Source organism: Barbus barbus (genome assembly GCF_936440315.1).
Source record: "Barbus barbus genome assembly, chromosome: 23".
Lineage (NCBI taxonomy): Eukaryota > Metazoa > Chordata > Actinopteri > Cypriniformes > Cyprinidae > Barbus > Barbus barbus.
Genome location: NC_136751.1, coordinates 11,887,618 through 11,905,626, shown reverse-complemented (window position 1 = coordinate 11,905,626; position 18,009 = coordinate 11,887,618). Strand labels below are relative to the sequence as shown.

Here is an 18,009-nt window from a genome sequence, read left to right as displayed (position 1 = left end):
ACGTAGATCAAAATTTATAATAGATATTATATTTGATTTAGCTGCACCATAAAATAATTTGGATGCAAAAAGTATGCAAGGCAATGCAAAACAACATCTAGCACAAGTACTAGCACAAATCCCTCCCTGACACCTTACATTTTGCTATATTTAAGAATTATTTATGTTTGTTCTTATTTTTGTTATCTTGTATGCAAATTATTATTATTATATTAGGTGTCATGTTGTTAATGTTTATAGCATTATTTTAGTGTTTTGTGTTTTACTTTGATTATTTTCTGTGTTTGTGTAGCAAAATTGTGCACTGTATATTAGAAACTGCTTAAGGAAAGGCCTAATTTGAGGTGTAATTTTATGGTGGTTATTAGTATATTTTATATTAAAAAGTAGATTTTGGGCATCACATACTATTACTATAAGTTTAAAAACGCACAGACATCACCATGGTATGCTGAATTACTGTTTCTTGCAACCGCTCTGCCGTATTTTCCTGTAAATTTAACCAGAATTTTAGAGAAAACATTTTGTGTTCACGATACATACTGCACTTCTGTAATACTAATGAACTACAAGTAGTCTACTTAGGATGCGAATAATTTGTGGCGCTATGATAATTTATTCTGGTACCTAACAAATGTTATACAGTGCTAGTCTTTTACACAAAGCGCACGTTCCTCGTCCAGCAGTGACAGATGAAGGAAGGTGGCTCCACCCCTCTACTAACATCTCCCATCTGAGAGCTCATTCATACTGAACAAATGTTCTGCACGAGGCACGCTCAACCTAAGCGAGCGCGACACATCTATCCACACATGCTCGGAGAAGAAACCAAAATGCCACTGTCGTGCAAGTAGCAGGCTGAATGGAAAATGGTTATATTATGCACTACGTTTGTTGAACACAAGTGCGTAAAGACCAACGGATGGGGAACTATAAGCACTTCGTGGCGCGCTGTAGCTGGAGGAAACTTCCATGCGCTCGGTCTGATCACCGGATCCTCTGAGAGGGAATGAGACGAGTGAAGTCGTGAAAGTTAGACTGAAGGAAAATGTCGGCGACACATGCCTCACCTTTGTCCAACAAAACCAACCAATATGAGGACGCGGTCGAGGGCAACTGGCAGCTTCTCTTTGGTTTATCCTTCGCCATCGCCACTGTCACTTGCTTGGGAGGTTTGTACTCGCTTATGTCGCTGCTCAGGATGAGAAGCAAGTCTTCCCTCTGTCTGATAGTGGCTTCTTTATCCATAGACGACCTGATCAGCGTCGTGCCGCTCACGCTCTTCATGATCTTGCAATGGAGGAGCGGAGATGCGAACCGGTCGGGCGCAATGTGCACTCTGTCCGGACTCCTTTACATTTTTCAAGGGTTGTCAAGCAATATGAAAGCCTGCCTCATAGTTGCCTACACTTTTTACGTGACAAAACGCTTTGGAGTGTATCAGACGGCTAACCGACCTCTAGGGGTGTTTGTGGCTGTTGTGGCGGTGTGGACGGTGAGTCTCGCGGTCAGCGTCCTGCCCGTGTGTGGCTGGGGTCGCTTCGCCCCCGCTTCTCTCGGCTGTCTCCCGGAGAACGACAGCCTGTACGTTCTACTGCTGTTCGCCGTTTACTCACTGTGTTTCTGCGGGCTGGTAGTTTGCTCGATTCCTCTTATCTACCAGCTCATGTGCTCCACGGAGGCCCTGAGAACATTTTACCCGAGCTATTTTGAAATTGCCGGTTCGGCTCCGCTGTGTGAGATCCCCTCTCTGTCACGGGATAGCTTGGAGAAAAGTTTGGGAGCCTACAATGAATTCAACTCAAACACTGGGAGTTTTAAGAACAAAACGGAGACGTATTCTTTCTCATACTCTCCAGCAACCGGTCATTTCCAGAAAGATGAAGCTCAGAGTGCACGGCATTCCCCTGTGTTTTTCTCTCAGAAGCGCTTCTCGATGATTCTGGCCATGGCTCGAATGGTTCTGTGGATGCCAATGATGGTGAGATCTATAAAAGCAATTACGTTTCACTTAAAAAATCATTTAATTGTTTCACTTACTGAACTATTAATTATTGTTGCACTGTCAAAATGAAAAGTTAGGCTACTTGAGGCCTCATTTTGGGGTTCCTCGGATTATAGAACGACCATTGCTGATCAATATTGTCAATATTTTTTTTTCAGTATATTCATAATGTATGTTATGGATTAATATTGTAGTCTAATTGTTGGTTATTGTGTGAAAAAGTGGAGAAAATCTATATTTAAAAATTGGTCCTTCATATCAGTTACTGGTCAAAAAACAATCACACCATAGTTTTGATTTCTACTTAGACTGCCACACTGGCAGAATACTCCGGAGTTCATCCTATTGTGTAGTCAAGGAACTTAATATTTCAAGTGCCTCAAAACCTTTGCTCAGAGAACTGGCCTTTTTGAAAGAGAAGGATTTTACTAATTTGGGAATCTGAGAAACTTATTTACAGTGTGTAACAAACTTTGCACCAGTCTAAAATGTCGTCTTCAACTGTATTCATAGATATATTTTATGTTCGACGTCAGGGAAGGCCTGAAGACAATGATATAGGGTGACCTTTAAATATAACCTGTCAGTGTAAATGTTTCTTTTCTTTTCATTTTTCTTTTTTTATCATTATTTGGTCCATTTAAATATCCTGAAATGATTGGTGATTCACCTATATTTTTCTCTGGCAAACGTTACCCTTGCAGACCCAAATCCTGGTGAGTCATGCTGTTCACATGCACAGCTCGTCCTTGGAGACTCTCTGTTTTTTCCTGACCTTGCTCTCCGCGGCGGTCACCCCTCTGTTCGTGCTTTCGGAGCGCTGGATCCATCTGCCGTGCGGCTGCTTCATCAACTGCCGTCAAGGCTTAGGATCCGAGGTCTCCAACGGTTGGTACACTGATTAAAAAAACCATCAGCCTGATATAGGCCATTTTGTTTTTATTGATTTTTATACAGGTTTATATAAAGAACCTGGTGGTTTAATTTAAACAATCCATTTAAAATGTCTTAGGTTGTATAAATAGTATATTTTGATATGTCTTCCATAAATATATCTTATTTATGTGTATGTGAGAAATATAAATAAAACAGCTTTCCACATTGCAACATTATCATTTATGTGTTCTTTGCAGCAAAGAAAGGACGATTTGAATTCAACCTCTCATTCCAGCAAGCCTATGGCATTTACAAGATCTCCCACATCAAGTCACCTTCCATCGAGAAACCCTCTTTTAACAGTTTATACAGCTGCGATTTCTCTGAGAGCAGAGTGGCAGTGCTGGATAGTGGTCAGATCGGTAAGTTCAGCACCACGGCAGCAGAGGACAGCTCCCTCCACAGCGAGCTGCTGCTTGAGGAGAGAGCAGACAGCCAGCCTCAGAGCTCCACAGAAAGGGACGGACCATGCAGTGTCTCGCCTCATGTTTCTACCTGCGATCATGAGGATCTTCACCTCGACAACTTGTCTGTATTCGATGGTCCTGAGAGGAGGCTGTCCCACGAGGAGTGTCGTAAAATCGAGCTGACTGACTGGGAGTGGTGCAGGAGTAAATCAGAAAGGACACCCAGACAGGTAAGATCACACCCATTTAACAGACAAAAGGGATTTAAAGGGGACCTATTACGCCCCTTTTTACAAGATGTAAAATAAATCTCTGATGTCCCCAGAGCGTATATGTGAAGTTTTAGCTCAATATACCCCACAAATAAATTTTTATAGCTTGTTAAAATTGCCACTTTTAGAGTGTGAGCCAAAACGCGCCAAATTTGAGTATGTTGCTTTAAATGCGAGTGAGCTGTTGCTCCCGGAGAAGAGGGCGGAGCTTCAAGAGCTCAAGCTCCAGCATTAGCAGTGCTTGCCTTTGCAAATAAACACTCCACTATTAGTACAATACTGTTATCTTTACAGATGTACTCTGTTTCAAAGTCAGTCATTGATTATACTGTGCATAATACATTTGCGTTTATGAATTACACAGATGGGGAGCATGGCGGGATAAAAAATAACAACATAGCTGTTCTCATGCTATCACAAACTTTATAAGTCCCACTTCTGATTATGAGCTTGACAACTTCAAGCGATCGACTCACATTGCTTTCATATGCAACTTTTAACTACCACATTCCTATTCATGATCTTTCTGGCAGCACTTGAAGGCAGCATCAGTGCAAACAGGCAGAGACAATGATAGCTTTAGCAATTAGCCTTACAGCATTATAGAGTGCCAAGAAGCTCTTTCAGAAAGGCATTTTTGGAAAACAAACATGTGATACTTAGGGTAAACGTACCTATTAAACTCACATACCCATTAAGCACACTTCCATTTTTGAGATCAGATTATAAAAAGAAAAAAATAATTTATTATCCTACTTGATGTCTTAACCAATTGATGTGTTTGTTACTATATACCTCCTATAATTTCAAGTCAATTAGATCATTGCACACTGAGATATGGGTCTCCATGTGTTCACACTGTCTGGCGGCCATTTTGAAAGCTGTCTAAAAACTTTCACCAAAAGAGGAGCTCCTTAAATATGCGTTTTTTTTAGATGTTTAAGCCTTTATTTTGGGTAAGTTTCACTACTTATTGTAAAATTAAGAGATTAATGTTCAGAGTTTTGCATATTATAACCTGGAACATGAATGTGGGAAATAGTCGTGACGTATTGTCAAGTATGGTGACCCATACTCGAAATTGGTGCTCTGCGTTTAACCCATCCAAGTGCACACACACAGCAGTGAGTAGTGAACAAATGCACACACACACACACAGTGAACACACACCCGGAGCAGTGGGCAGCCAGTGCTGCGAGAGAGAGGATGTAGTTCACTTTGTGTCATGATTATTGATTTATTACCCTCATAAAAATTCCACCCCCCTCCCATAACTGGACACCTGTTTGGACACCTGTTTGTACACCCCTAGCCCCCACTCGGGTCTAAGCGGCCATTTTATTGACCTTATGGTGAACTTAAGAATTTATGACTGTGTGTGTGTGTGTGTGTGTGTGTGTGTGTGGGGCCAATGTTATGTGCTTTAAACTTTAAATGATGAATTTGTGTTAAATGGGTAAAGGGATATTTTATTAAAGTGTTTTCACATACACATCAAGAAAAAAAAACATCAAACATGTACGTAAAACGTACAAAGACTGTTTATTTCCCTACAAGTGTAGACTTAAAACAGGAAAAACGTAGAAAATAAAACCAAAAAAGCATTAGATACTATCTTAAAACTAGTTGTTTGACAAAGTTAAATAGAAGAAGTGAGCGCGTTCGTTTAAACCTATTTTGCGGTTTTAAAAAGTTGTGAGTTTATAACAGCTACAAAGTTAGATAATATAGATTCGTTTTTATCTTACGATGGTACGCGTGTTTTTCCCTTACAAGTGGACACTAGTCTTGTTAAAACAGTTTTAGGAAAAACTAAAACAAATAAAAAAGCATTAGATACGCTATTTCCTATCATTAGAATTTAAAACTAGATCGTTTGACAAAGTTAAATAAATAGAAGAGTTGCGAGCACGTTCGTTTATCTATAACAAAAAAGAATCGGATGCGTTAGTTAAAACAATAAGATATTTATCAAAAAACTACGTCTTGCTTTAAAAAAAATAGTTTGACTTTATAACAGACATAAAGTTAAATAATATAGAGACGAGTTCTCTTACCGTGAAGTGAAATAAAAAATATCAGACCGTTAAAACACCAGCATAAGATAGCTGTAAAAATCTTCTCGCATTACAATTGAAAACCTAGCATTTGTCCCAACTTAGAAAAGTTAAACAAATGTCTATCTTACGCAGCGTCCGTTTACACAACCTCACGCTTCTGTGTCAAAACTGAGAATGAGCTGCGGGCCGCTGTCAGGACACACCCACAGCACCGCCCTCTAACGCTGTAAGGAGAGTCTGAAGATTTGCATGTTAAAGAAATTAAAGTAATGTTTTAACATTAGAACAAAGTTATTTTATAAATATTTTACATTTCTCAATTAATGAAACCGTTCACCATTCATCATAAAACTTTTCACTTTAAAAGGTTACATAACCTTCTTGTAAACAAACGCCCCACAGGGGAAAAATGTTGTTTGTTTGTCTTATTTTATTTTAGTTATTCACACTTAACACCTTTTATTTATTTACTCTTTGATATTGTCAATCTTAAAACTTCTAGTGTGCTGCGTCGGTTAAAATACACGTGCGGGAAGAAACTGAAATGATAGCAAATGTTTTGGATTTTCAGTCATAATTAGAGGGGTGGTAAACTTTTTTTCTACAACATCTTACGAATGTAAATGTATGTCTCACGCAGAGTGACCAAATGAGAAAGCGGGCTGCGCGTCTGGTCGCACGGGCACTGAAACGGCGTTATCTGATCAACGTTGTAAAATAGGTAAAGTTTCTGGGATTCAACTCATTTGCAATCTAATGAGTTTTTGAGGGGATCTGGTATCATAAACATCGTTAGAACGCGGTCCATTGATTAAAACAGATGGTGTTTCTAACATGTTCAACGATCAAAGGATATCCGCTTTAAACATTTATGAGGCACGCCTGGCTGTCTGTGTGTCTGTGCGTCTCTGTCGGAGGTTCAGGCAAAACTTCACCGCATTATCACTCCACTTATATTTCTTCCCGACATAAGAATTAAATCAGTCCCTGCTTCAAACGTGTATTTGAACGGATGGGTTACATCATACGACATCAATAAACAGATATTCTGAGATTTTGATGGTTAAAACCTCTCGTCGAATTTAAACACTTCTAGATAAGGAAAGAACAGGGTCTACACGCGAGGATAACACGAACTAATTATCTTGTAAAGAAAAAAGAAAGATCTAAAATCCGTTTCAACCCATCTCCAACAGAGTTCAGTAAACTGATGAAGACCAGACGGGTAACTGCGGGTGGTGAATTTGAGCGGGACTGTTTTGATTTATTACAAAAGTCAGAATCTTTTTTTTTACGATAACGGTTTACGATACAATTGCTGAAAACGTCACACTCCCTGAAACGTTAAAAACCACAGTCTATTACATCTTCATTATCTGTAAACTCTGTTTCTCCCACGACAACAAAATACCTCACCGACCTAAGGACAATGGCTAACAATTACGACGGTAAGTCTGTGTTTTGTTCACAGATGATATTTATGATGATATTTTTGTTTAAAATGAATATTTTAATGTATATTTGTTTAACACTACGTTATTATCTTCAGATACTTTCGAGAATATCGAATTTGACGAGGGTTTGGAACAAATCCTTGAAGATATATGTAAGTCTTTACATCTGGCTATTGAACAGTTTAACAACTAATAACCGCCCATAATAGGGTAATAACAATCCTTATCATTTATACAGTTGATGAAGCACAACTATTTATACATGGTGACGAAGTGGGGCTTAATGGTGAGTTATACAGATTTTTTTCTTAACATCTTAAAAAAGTTCCAGGGTCTCAAACGGTCTCTAATTATTTGACAGCCGAAGGGGATGATGACGTCGCGGTCGCGGCAGAGGAGGTTGCAGTGAGAACGGATTTACGTCACGAACCAGATAACGTCGCACAGTCCGACCCCTCCCACGGTGACTGTTCAACAGAAAGAGTTCACACGCTTACCGACTGTGAGAGTGGACGTAGGACAGAGACCGGTTCTCCCAGGCAACCAATATATGGTTGTGGTCAAGGCGTAAAACGTCTGAGATTACCGGAACAGGACGCTGATGCGCCAAGCACTAGTCGTTTAAGGAGTTCAGAAAATAATGGTATGTATTAAAACAGAAAATCAGATTATTCTTATGTTCCGCTTTTATCTAATAAATTAATAAAAGCATTATTGTTATTCTTTTGTTTTCAGAACAAGGTCATGACGAAGGAAGCCTAACAGCCTGGACTGATTCCATGATTAATGCTTGGGATCAGGGTTCGTTCGCTGATACGGAAACGGAGGAGGAGGAGGATTTACCCCAGGAACTGTTCCGTGAATGTGATTTAAATAGGAGACTTGATCGTGAGGCGCTGAACCGTCTTAACCGATACTTTGAGAGACTATTCGACCTGGCTGGACAGCCCTTATCATACCGGGAAGTAGAAGAGATTGCATCTAACAGTCAAGGTGATGTAATTTCGATTTTAAGAAACGTAATCGATTGCCAGCAACAACATACAGACGCCTTAAGACACGCAGCTGAATTTTGGAGAAACTGTCACGAGCAATTGTATAACCAATTCAGAGAGTTTCAACGCGCTATGATTCATGTACCGGATTCTGTCCGTGAACATCAAGTGGAATTATCTCTTACTGTTAACGCCTTATCATTGTTATCTGAACGTTTGAATCTTTTACAAAGAATGTTAGTAGAATTGCATGATCGAATGATGGGTGGAAGATAAAAAAAAAAAATATATATATATATATATATATATATATATTTTATATATCTTACATTATTTGTATGTTACAGGTATTGATTTTTCATACAATTATTAGTATTTGTCATTGACAACGGATTATTATTGTTTTATTCGTGTTATTAGTAGCTAGTTCATGGTGAAATGTATCGGATTTTTCATACAAACATCACCATTTGTTATTGACAACGGATTATCATTGTTTTATTTGTGTTATTAGCATGTATGACAATTTCTTCTCATCATTGATTGTTTGATTTATATCATCAACATTTCATATGTATTGATTTGTATTTGGTTATTATTATCTGTTTCTGATTCATTTTACAACCGGTTGACATATCTGCTTACGCTATGTTGTGAACCATTGTGACGTTTTCAAGAGGGTGCGTTTGTCTTTAAGGTTGGGCTGTTTTTGTATTTACTGATTTAAAAATAAATTTTCAAAATGACCAGTAAAAGGTGTCACGACGATTTGCATAACCATGAGTCAGAGGAGGAACAGAGAACATCGAGACCCAGACGCGATTTTCAAAATAATGCAGGTCAATTACGCGATCTGATTCGTAATCAGTTACAGATGTTACAACCAGATTCGCTTAACACGATCGAAAGATTACACGAACTCGTAGATATTCAACATGAATGGCTAGGGATGTCTATAAACGACTGTGAACAAACCGGCGCGGGTCCGTCTAACGACGACTCCTCAGGTTATGATCGGTTTGCTCCAGAAATGGGTCTCAGTCAAAACTTTAGAGACAGACTAATAAATGAAGGAGGACGTGTTGCTGATTTTACAATTATTTCTAGACCGAAATTTAACGGGTTAGAAATTCGTAGAACTTTAAATTTCCGTGAAATTGACACTGATGATTACGCCGCGTATAATATCTTTTTGCAAGATATTTTGAACGAGATCGTTGATTTTTCACGACTGATGGGTGGTGAAGACGGATTTATGAACGTGTCTCTGCAAGGAGAGAGTCTCCCCACAGCGATTAATGCGGTTCTAACACCGGATAATAACCACGACGTTGCTACGTTTCTCGATCAGATCGAACGAGCCGCTCAAAGCAACGCGGACGTGGGGACCGATTCTGCACTACAGTTATGCGTATCAGTGGCGAGAAATAACCGAGGAGGGGGTCGTAGAAAATTAACCGATTTGGCACATAACACGGTCATCCAAAAAAATAGGATGAATCTTTTCATCCCAAAAAATATATCAGACAATATGTGTTTCAGTATATGTCTAGCGCGTTTTTTAAACCCGCATACTCCTGACCAGGAGTTGTACAGAATAGCCAACGACATACACACAACGTTGGGTTATGGGGTGCAAGATAAAATCGCCTTTCATGACGTATATAAATTCGAAATGATGTTAGACTTGAAAATAGTAATCTTTCACAGACCGTGTTCAGGTAAATTGGATGTGTATAAAAACACAAATGAAACCCATCAGAACACCGTGCATTTATATCTACACGAGGATCATTACTACATGATAAAAAACTTGAAAGCATTCTTAGGATACGGGTATGTCTGCCAGTACTGCTATCAAGGCTTTAACGATCCTAACTTACATTATTGCAAATTTACATGTAACACGTGTAAAACCCCTCAATGCTTCACACAGGCTAAGAAATGGTTGCAATGTGAGGACTGCATGAAATATTGCAGATCTGACTTCTGTTATCAAACGCATAAACAACCGCAAATCGACGGTGGGCGATCTAGGTGTGACCTCCTGAAATACTGCGATAAGTGTTGCAGACAATACAGAACGAAATGGTCAGCAGATAAACTATTACCACATGTCTGCACGCCGTCCAAATGTACGAATTGCAACGAGATTCTGGTAGATGAAGGCCATCACGCATGTTATATACAACCCCTAAAACCTGACGAGCATAGTGAAAAGTATATCTATTATGATTTTGAGACAATGCACGAAAATGGTAAACATGTAGCAAATTACGTGTGTGCCATTTCGCAAGACGGTGAGGAGTTTACTGCCGGAGGTATCGACTGTATAGACAAACTGATTAAACATTTCAGAAGGGCAAAATATGCTGACTTTACATTTATAGCTCACAACGCATCGGGGTTCGATTCTTATATATTGCTCGAGTATTTTACAAATCAGGGGTTGACGCCAAAAATCATACTGCAAGGATGTAGACTGTCCTATATGTACGATCACGCATTTAAACAGCGATATATTGACAGCTACAATTTTTTGTCTATGAAATTGTCCAAAATGACAGCCGCTCTAAACCTAAACACAGACGAAAAAGGTTTCTTTCCCCATCATTTTAATCGTTTGCAAAATGCAGATTATGTAGGGGTGTATCCGCCTAAAGAATATTACGGATATAGTACGATGTCTGGTTCTGATCAGATAAAATTCGACAGCTGGTACCAGAGCGTGGTAGGGCAGGTGTTTGACTTCAAAAAACAACTCGCAATGTATTGCAAGAACGATGTTGTTTTGTTGCGAGAGGGGTGTATGAAATACAGAAGGGAATTTATCGAATGCACAAACGTGGATCCCTTTGGCTGTGTAACGCTTGCCGGTTGTGCAATGAAGGTGTTTAAAACCCTTTTTTTACCCAAAGACACCGTAGCCTTAACTCACAGAAAGGCGTATCTTAACCAGTACAAAGCTTTTTCTACCCCGTCCATCCAGTGGTTGGAATACCTTAAAGCGACCAAAAATGTTGATATTCATCATGCCTTAAATCACGGAGAAGTAGGATTTGGTGCTTATCATGTGGACGGATACTATGAGATTAACGGAGATAGAATAGCTTTGGAATTCCTGGGTTGTTTCTGGCACGGTCATTGTTGCCGTTTCAACCCTAACGAGTTAAATCCTGTATCAAAAATACCCTACGGTGTACTCAGAAGACAGTCTGATAATAAAATGGAGGTCTTACGTAAAACTTACAATCTCAAAGTTCGCACTATATGGGAATGCCAGTGGGAGAAAGCCAAACAAAACGACCCTGATGTTATGGCTTTTATGAGTAATTACACAGCTCCTGAACGACTGAACCCTCGGGAATCGCTTTTTGGCGGTCGGACGAATGCCCTAAAACTTTATCATAAAACCGCAGAGGGCGAACGCGTTTCATATCTGGACTTTACGTCGCTGTATCCTTTCGTACAGTCGCGTAAAACTTACCCGATCGGTCATCCTGAAATAATTTTAAAAGATTTTGAACCGATCGAGTCTTATTTCGGACTTATTAAATGTACTGTACTACCCCCACATAAACTGCTTCATCCTCTCATCCCCTTTAAATCGTCACAGGGGAAACTATTGTTTGCTCTGTGTCGCACATGCGCAGAGCAGCAACTACAGGAGCGCTGTCAACACAGAGAAGAAGAGCGTGCGTTTTCAGGGGTTTGGACGAGCGTAGAACTCACACACGCCGTGGTTAAAGGATATAAGGTTGTCAAAATTGTGGAAGTGTGGCATTTTCCGCAGACCTCAGACAGTTTATTCACCGATTACGTTAAGACGTTTCTCAAATTCAAACAAGAGGCTTCAGGTTTTCCTCCGCACGTGGTGACAGATGACGAAAAACAGTGCTACGTCAAAGCCTATTTTGAGAAGGAGGGCGTTCATCTGGACATCGACAAAATCGCCCTTAACCCCGCCCGTAGATCTATAAATAAATATTTGTTAAATGCTCTTTGGGGGAGATTCGGGCTTAGGTGTAATTTACCAACAAGTGAACTTTTAACTGAACCTGAAGATTTCAGCCGTTATATATTTGGAAACAGTCACGACATTAAACATTTCTCATTCGTGTCAGACTCGGTAGCCCTGGTGCAATGGTGTTGTGCAGAGACGGACCCCGCGCCCGCGAACGATGTTAACGTGTTTATCGCTTCATTCACCACCGCTTACGGTCGTTTGGAATTATACGATCTTATGGACAGATTAGGATCTCGTGTTTTTTACGTAGATACAGACAGCGTTATCTTTTCAACAAAAGAAGGCGAATGGATGCCTCAAACAGGATCATATCTAGGTGACCTGACTAACGAGCTTGACGTAGATGACAGCATCGTTGAATTCGCCGCGACCGGACCGAAATCGTACGGTTTTAAAACTGCGAAAAATAAAGTCACCCTTAAAGCTAAAGGCGTGACCTTGCATTTTTCGAACGCCCAAATCGTTACCTTAGAAAGCATGGTTTGTCTGGTACATGGTTATGTGACATCACGTGACACGACCCACCTGCTCACACGGACAGACACCATTGTGCGTGATAAAAGAAAATTCACATTGCATAATAGATCAGTTTTGAAAAGGTTCAAAGTGGTTTATGACAAACGGGTTCTTTTGACCGACTACACAACTTTACCTTACGGATATTAACAACATGTCTGGATCACACCATGTGTATGTTGAAGAACGTTTTGATTTTCGTTTTCAATTTCCTTTTTCCGCAGTGATCTCCGGGCCCTCCGGCAGCGGAAAGACTGTCTTTGTAAAAAATTTGTTGTGTAATGCAGATAAGCTGATTGATGTAAAATTGGATAATATTGTGTTTTTATACAGCTGTTGGCAACCTTTGTATGATGAACTCTTGTCATTGTTTGATATTAAATTTATTGAAGGTATTCCAAAATCTTTAATGGATGAAAATTTATTACCTCCTAATAAGAAATCTATTTTATTTTGTGATGATTTAATGGAATCAGCATATTCGAACGATGAGCTCTCACGAGCATTCACAAAATATGTCCATCATAAATCATTTTCCATTATATTGATAACTCAGAATCTGTTTTTTCAAGGTAAAACCAGCAGAACTATTACACTGAACACGCACTATATTATTTTGTACAAAAGCCCGAGAGATTCCATGCAAATAATGGTTTTAGGTCGTCAGATTTTTCCAGGGAATACCAAATATTTTATGGAATGTTATCAGGATGCAACCAATCAACCCTTTGGTTTCCTTTTGATCGACTTTAAAGCTAAAACGCCCGAGCGCTTTCGTCTCAGATCAGGTCTGTTTTCAGATCACCAGGTGGTGTACGTGCAGAAAAGAACGCGGTAAACTTTGGTGGAAATAAGAAAGAAAATGAGCGAGAGGCTTTGTAAAAACCTACCTCTTTTAAAACTGTTATATAAAGCCTCACCAAGGCAGCGACGTGTCATTTTACATACGGCATCAGATCAACTGATTTTATCCTTGTGCGAGATAGCTCTTAACGTACTCCGCGGTACCATACCTCTAAACACGGTGCAGTTCCGAAGATTAAAAAAGAGAAAAGATGAAATCAAATACGCTGCGAATAAAAAGATTAGCGTCATAAGAAAAAAACGACTGATTAATCAGAGAGGCGGTTTTCTTGTACCCCTGTTAAGCGTGGCCATACCATTTATCACAAGTTTAATAACATCCAGACAACATTAGGAATGGAATATGCTGAAAAGCATTACGTGATTCCTCAGAACCAGTTGGATAAATTAAGGTCCGGGAATATTCGCGAGACGATCCAAGAAGTTGTGGAGAACAATTTGGACGAGGCTATAAGAAAAATATTACAAAGAACCGATTTAGATCCACACGGGAAAGCTAAACTTTACGCCAACGTTCTGCAGAGGTATTTAACTATAGTAAAACAGGGCGATTTGGAGAGCGGTGGTTTAACTCTCACGCTCCCGAAACAGGACACCCCACGTCCCGACGCACCTGCTGAAGCACCTGTCACGCCGAGTACTAACGCACCTGCCCCGGGGTCTAATAACGGTGATGGAGAGGATCAAATCGTCGACGAGATCTTAAACAACGTACCACGAAGGAGTTTAAAAAACATTAAATTCATTTTGAATAAAATGTCTAATGCTAAGCAATTGTCTTCATGGACAGAATCTGGAGAGTTTGTGTTTAAAGGACGTGTAATCTCCGGATCACACATATTGGATTTGGTTAAAAGTATAACAGCCCCTCACACGATCCGTGATGAATACAGACCTCGCGGTTGGAACGAATTTCTGGACGCCTTCGCCCTTTTAAACATACCATTTTCAACTATAAGCAATACGCAAGTTAAACGAGCTGTCGAGAGCCTGAAAAGAAAATCACCCACACAGACCCACCAGATGTCGCCAAAGACACCCTCTCCGTTGAAACAACTGAGAGGTAAAAAGAAGTCTGCGGTTACGTCACAACCCAATACCCCCATTGGACCCCCTTTTAATTCGCCGGCTCTTGATGCTACCGCCTGGTTGTCTTTTTAACATAATTTCTTTGTAAACATGATTGAAATGTTTGTATTAAACCTGCGCTGAATTATCAACATGACTGATTACGTATGTCTTTTATTTATACACAGACTCACGCACACACACACACACACACACACACACACACACACACACAGATACATTTGTGATTACATCTTTTTATTTATTAATCACATCTTTCATTTATACAGTACGTGTGTTAATACATTGTCTTTTAGTTATTAAACATGAAATTATAGAAACGTTCTAGATGATTTACAGAGATTTACAGATCTGGACGCACTGATTACAGTTAAATGTCTCGCAGAGTCTAGGTTTCAGTCTCTTTACAAAACGAACAACCATGTCATCATTTTTAATCGAATCATCATAATACATTTTAACAATATTTTCATAATCGACCCCTTTTGATATGTGATACAGAAAAAACACACAATGTTGTCCACAGACGTCTGATGCAATGTTTTGAACCTGTTTGTTAGAGTATCGTACGCAAATAGAATTGTTTTTTAAAAAGTCTTGGACGGTCTTTGGAAAACGCTGATCTTTAGGGTTTCCACCGAAGCTGTCAAAAAAACAGCTAATGCGATCGTTGTTTATGTAGATGGCTACCCAGTGTTGACCCGGTTCTGTGGATGGATCCGTGTTAAAAATAAGCATGGCAGGTAAATTCTTTAAAGGTGATTTGGGGAGGTGATCGGACGGAAGCACTCCTAAAAAATACGTGTTGTGTGCGATTTTATCCATGACTGCCGTTAGTTGAACCGTATTCATTTCAACTCTCAGTAATAATCGACCAGCACCTGTCTTCGATTGGATATTTCGACGATCGAATCAAAAATCGCATATACGATGATGGTTATGGATTGTCTGAGAGGTTGTCTGAATCGGGCTTCCAGTCTGATGTTCCCCGATCTGATTAGAGAGACGTGATTCGAACAATCTTCATCGGGCGCTAAATTAAACCCGTAGAGGGTGTATCCGTTGAGAAAATCCTGACGATCTATCGCCAGAGGATGATTTTTAAGATGTCTACCGGTAGATAATACCAGTTGATAAAAGTCCCTCACGGCAGATCCTCTCTCATACTCCGGTTGCAGGGGTTTGGATGGGATTTGGACACCGTCACGATATAAAGCCAAAAATTCCAGATTAAAATGTTTAAAAGCAAAGGGGTTTTTGTCGTATGCACCTGAAAAAGCTGAATTTTCCGTCATTGCTAAAATGATGGATTTCGGCAGCGTTCCGAGAAAAAGATTTTCTTGATTAGACACGCGAGATCCTACAGGGATAGAGAAATTCTTCAGACACACGCGTTCTATAGGGTATTTAGCGGTGGTCGATAAAAGAGCTTGCGCGTGTCCTAGCCGTACACCCGGCGAAACCGAAACTTTTTTCACAAAAAGAGATGCTGATATAATATTGAGTTTTATAAGCGGTGCCGTCATCACGCATCAGACAGAACTCGTCTTTACCTCGCGTCATCCGTATTTTTATATCTACACCGTTCAACATTAATTTTTCTTGAAAGAATATGTCGCTATGGATGGGTGCTAGTAACTCTACAACGTTGCTAGCGTTGGTAAACGCGGCTCGTTTCATTAAACCCGCATTCTCTCCAGCAGGGTCTGTAGCGTCCATGTGACCCGCTGTATCTCTGTAAAACAATCCTGCTGAAAAGACGCTTTCGAGGGTATCTTTTCCGAAATTTATCAACGCTTCGATCAAACACCTATAAGGATAAGTGCTAGAGCTCTGCGTTATCAGACGATCGCCTAGAGAAACGTCCACCTGTGAGAATATACACGCACCCGGGTAATTTATTAACCCGACGGGTGCACCGTCTGCAATATCGCTGCCGTCCGGCCTGGTTATTTTGATCCGTGTATATAACAGAGTGTTATTTAGATCGACGTAATCTTCGCCTGTCCCCGCAATAAAAAATTCTAGCGGGGATGAGTCCGTTATCGCGGATAGCGGTGGTATTTCGACGTATGTATTTTTTTCGATAGATGTCTGAGTCATAGGAACGGTAAATAAATCCAATTCGGATTTAATACACTCCTCCGACATATTGTGAAATAGAGACATGGTTTAGAAAATAGTGTTGAGCGGTCTTTTGCGCCGGACAGTTTTCTTTACACGTTTCGCACGGGAACGTCTTGAGCGTTTTGCGACCGTACGTTTCTTACTAGCCGGTTTACCCTTCTTCACCCGGCCACTCCCCCTACGCATTCGCACTCCGGGCGGTTTAAAAGACCCGCGTGACATAACCATTAATCCGTTACCGTTTTGGACGTCGTTGTTATTATCGTTATACGATCTCGATAGAGCTGTGGTTACTACGTCGCTAGCTATATTTCTCGCAGCGGCTTTTAGATGCGGTTTTGCTATACTAAAACCTCTTTTCAACAGAGGTAGGGCTGTTCTGAAAAGCGCTTTGAAAATACCACCTATACCGGAACCGTACATGACAGAGCCACCGGCGTAGCCGGGTAATCCGTTACCCGCTTGGTTACGGTAGTAAGCGATATAGCGTTCGGGATCCATAGTCGTATAGTTTCGTTAAACAAAACAAAAAACAACTATTTCACGGGTCTAAAGTGGAGTTTAGCCACAACTTTGCCGTAAGTGAAACGGACGTGTTTGTTCTGATCGTCTTTGACTTCGATGCAAATGTCTGTAATATTAGACTTATTCACAGGTGCGTAATGCGGCTTATCGAATCTAACACTAATGATATCGTTAGCCGCGCCCTCTATATGTACAGTTCTCAGTAGCGGTACATACGAATCACCGACTGATTGATATTCAATCATGTCTGTGTATATATACATACTATAAAACCCTCCTCTTATGTCGGCCTGATGCGGGGCGTACGTCACGACAGGTGCGTCATCAGTACGATCTTTGCGAGGTTGATTTACAGAACCTAGAGATGCGCCAGGTTTTAAACCTAAAATAATAGCCAACTTTCCATAAAATATCAAAGATGTGTTCGTCGGTGCTTTTAGAAATATCCTGTTTTTGACGTGATCGTAACCGAGGGTCACTCTAGGAGGTAGATTCGCATTTATTTCTCTAACCAGAAACAACACATCCTCATAATATCCCGGTTTTAAGGCATTACACACTTTAGATATGTTTTGAAGGTTTTTTTCTTTAATATAGATAATCATGCCCTCAGTCTCTTCGTGACGATCCTCATGATACCCCAGTATACCGGGTGTCGTGTTGATAACAAACGCCGCATCCTCCTCATTAAACGTATACCAGGATATAGGATAATAAAATTCGATCAACCCC

At 40.2% G+C, this 18,009-nt stretch overlaps 1 protein-coding gene across 1 annotated transcript in view; it reads left to right on the top strand.

The window, feature by feature from the left end:
* Positions 1–1,048: 1,048 nt before the first annotated feature.
* The window catches only part of LOC306842549 (putative G-protein coupled receptor 149), a gene marked incomplete at both ends in the record, with an annotated part of 33,945 nt that continues 16,984 nt past the window's right edge, over positions 1,049–18,009 (top strand). The window contains 3 exons of the mRNA XM_079373486.1: positions 1,049–1,981; positions 2,710–2,893; positions 3,139–3,578. Of these exons, the coding sequence (XP_079229612.1) occupies positions 1,049–1,981; positions 2,710–2,893; positions 3,139–3,578 (1,557 nt within the window). The remainder of the gene's footprint in view (positions 1,982–2,709; positions 2,894–3,138; positions 3,579–18,009) is intronic.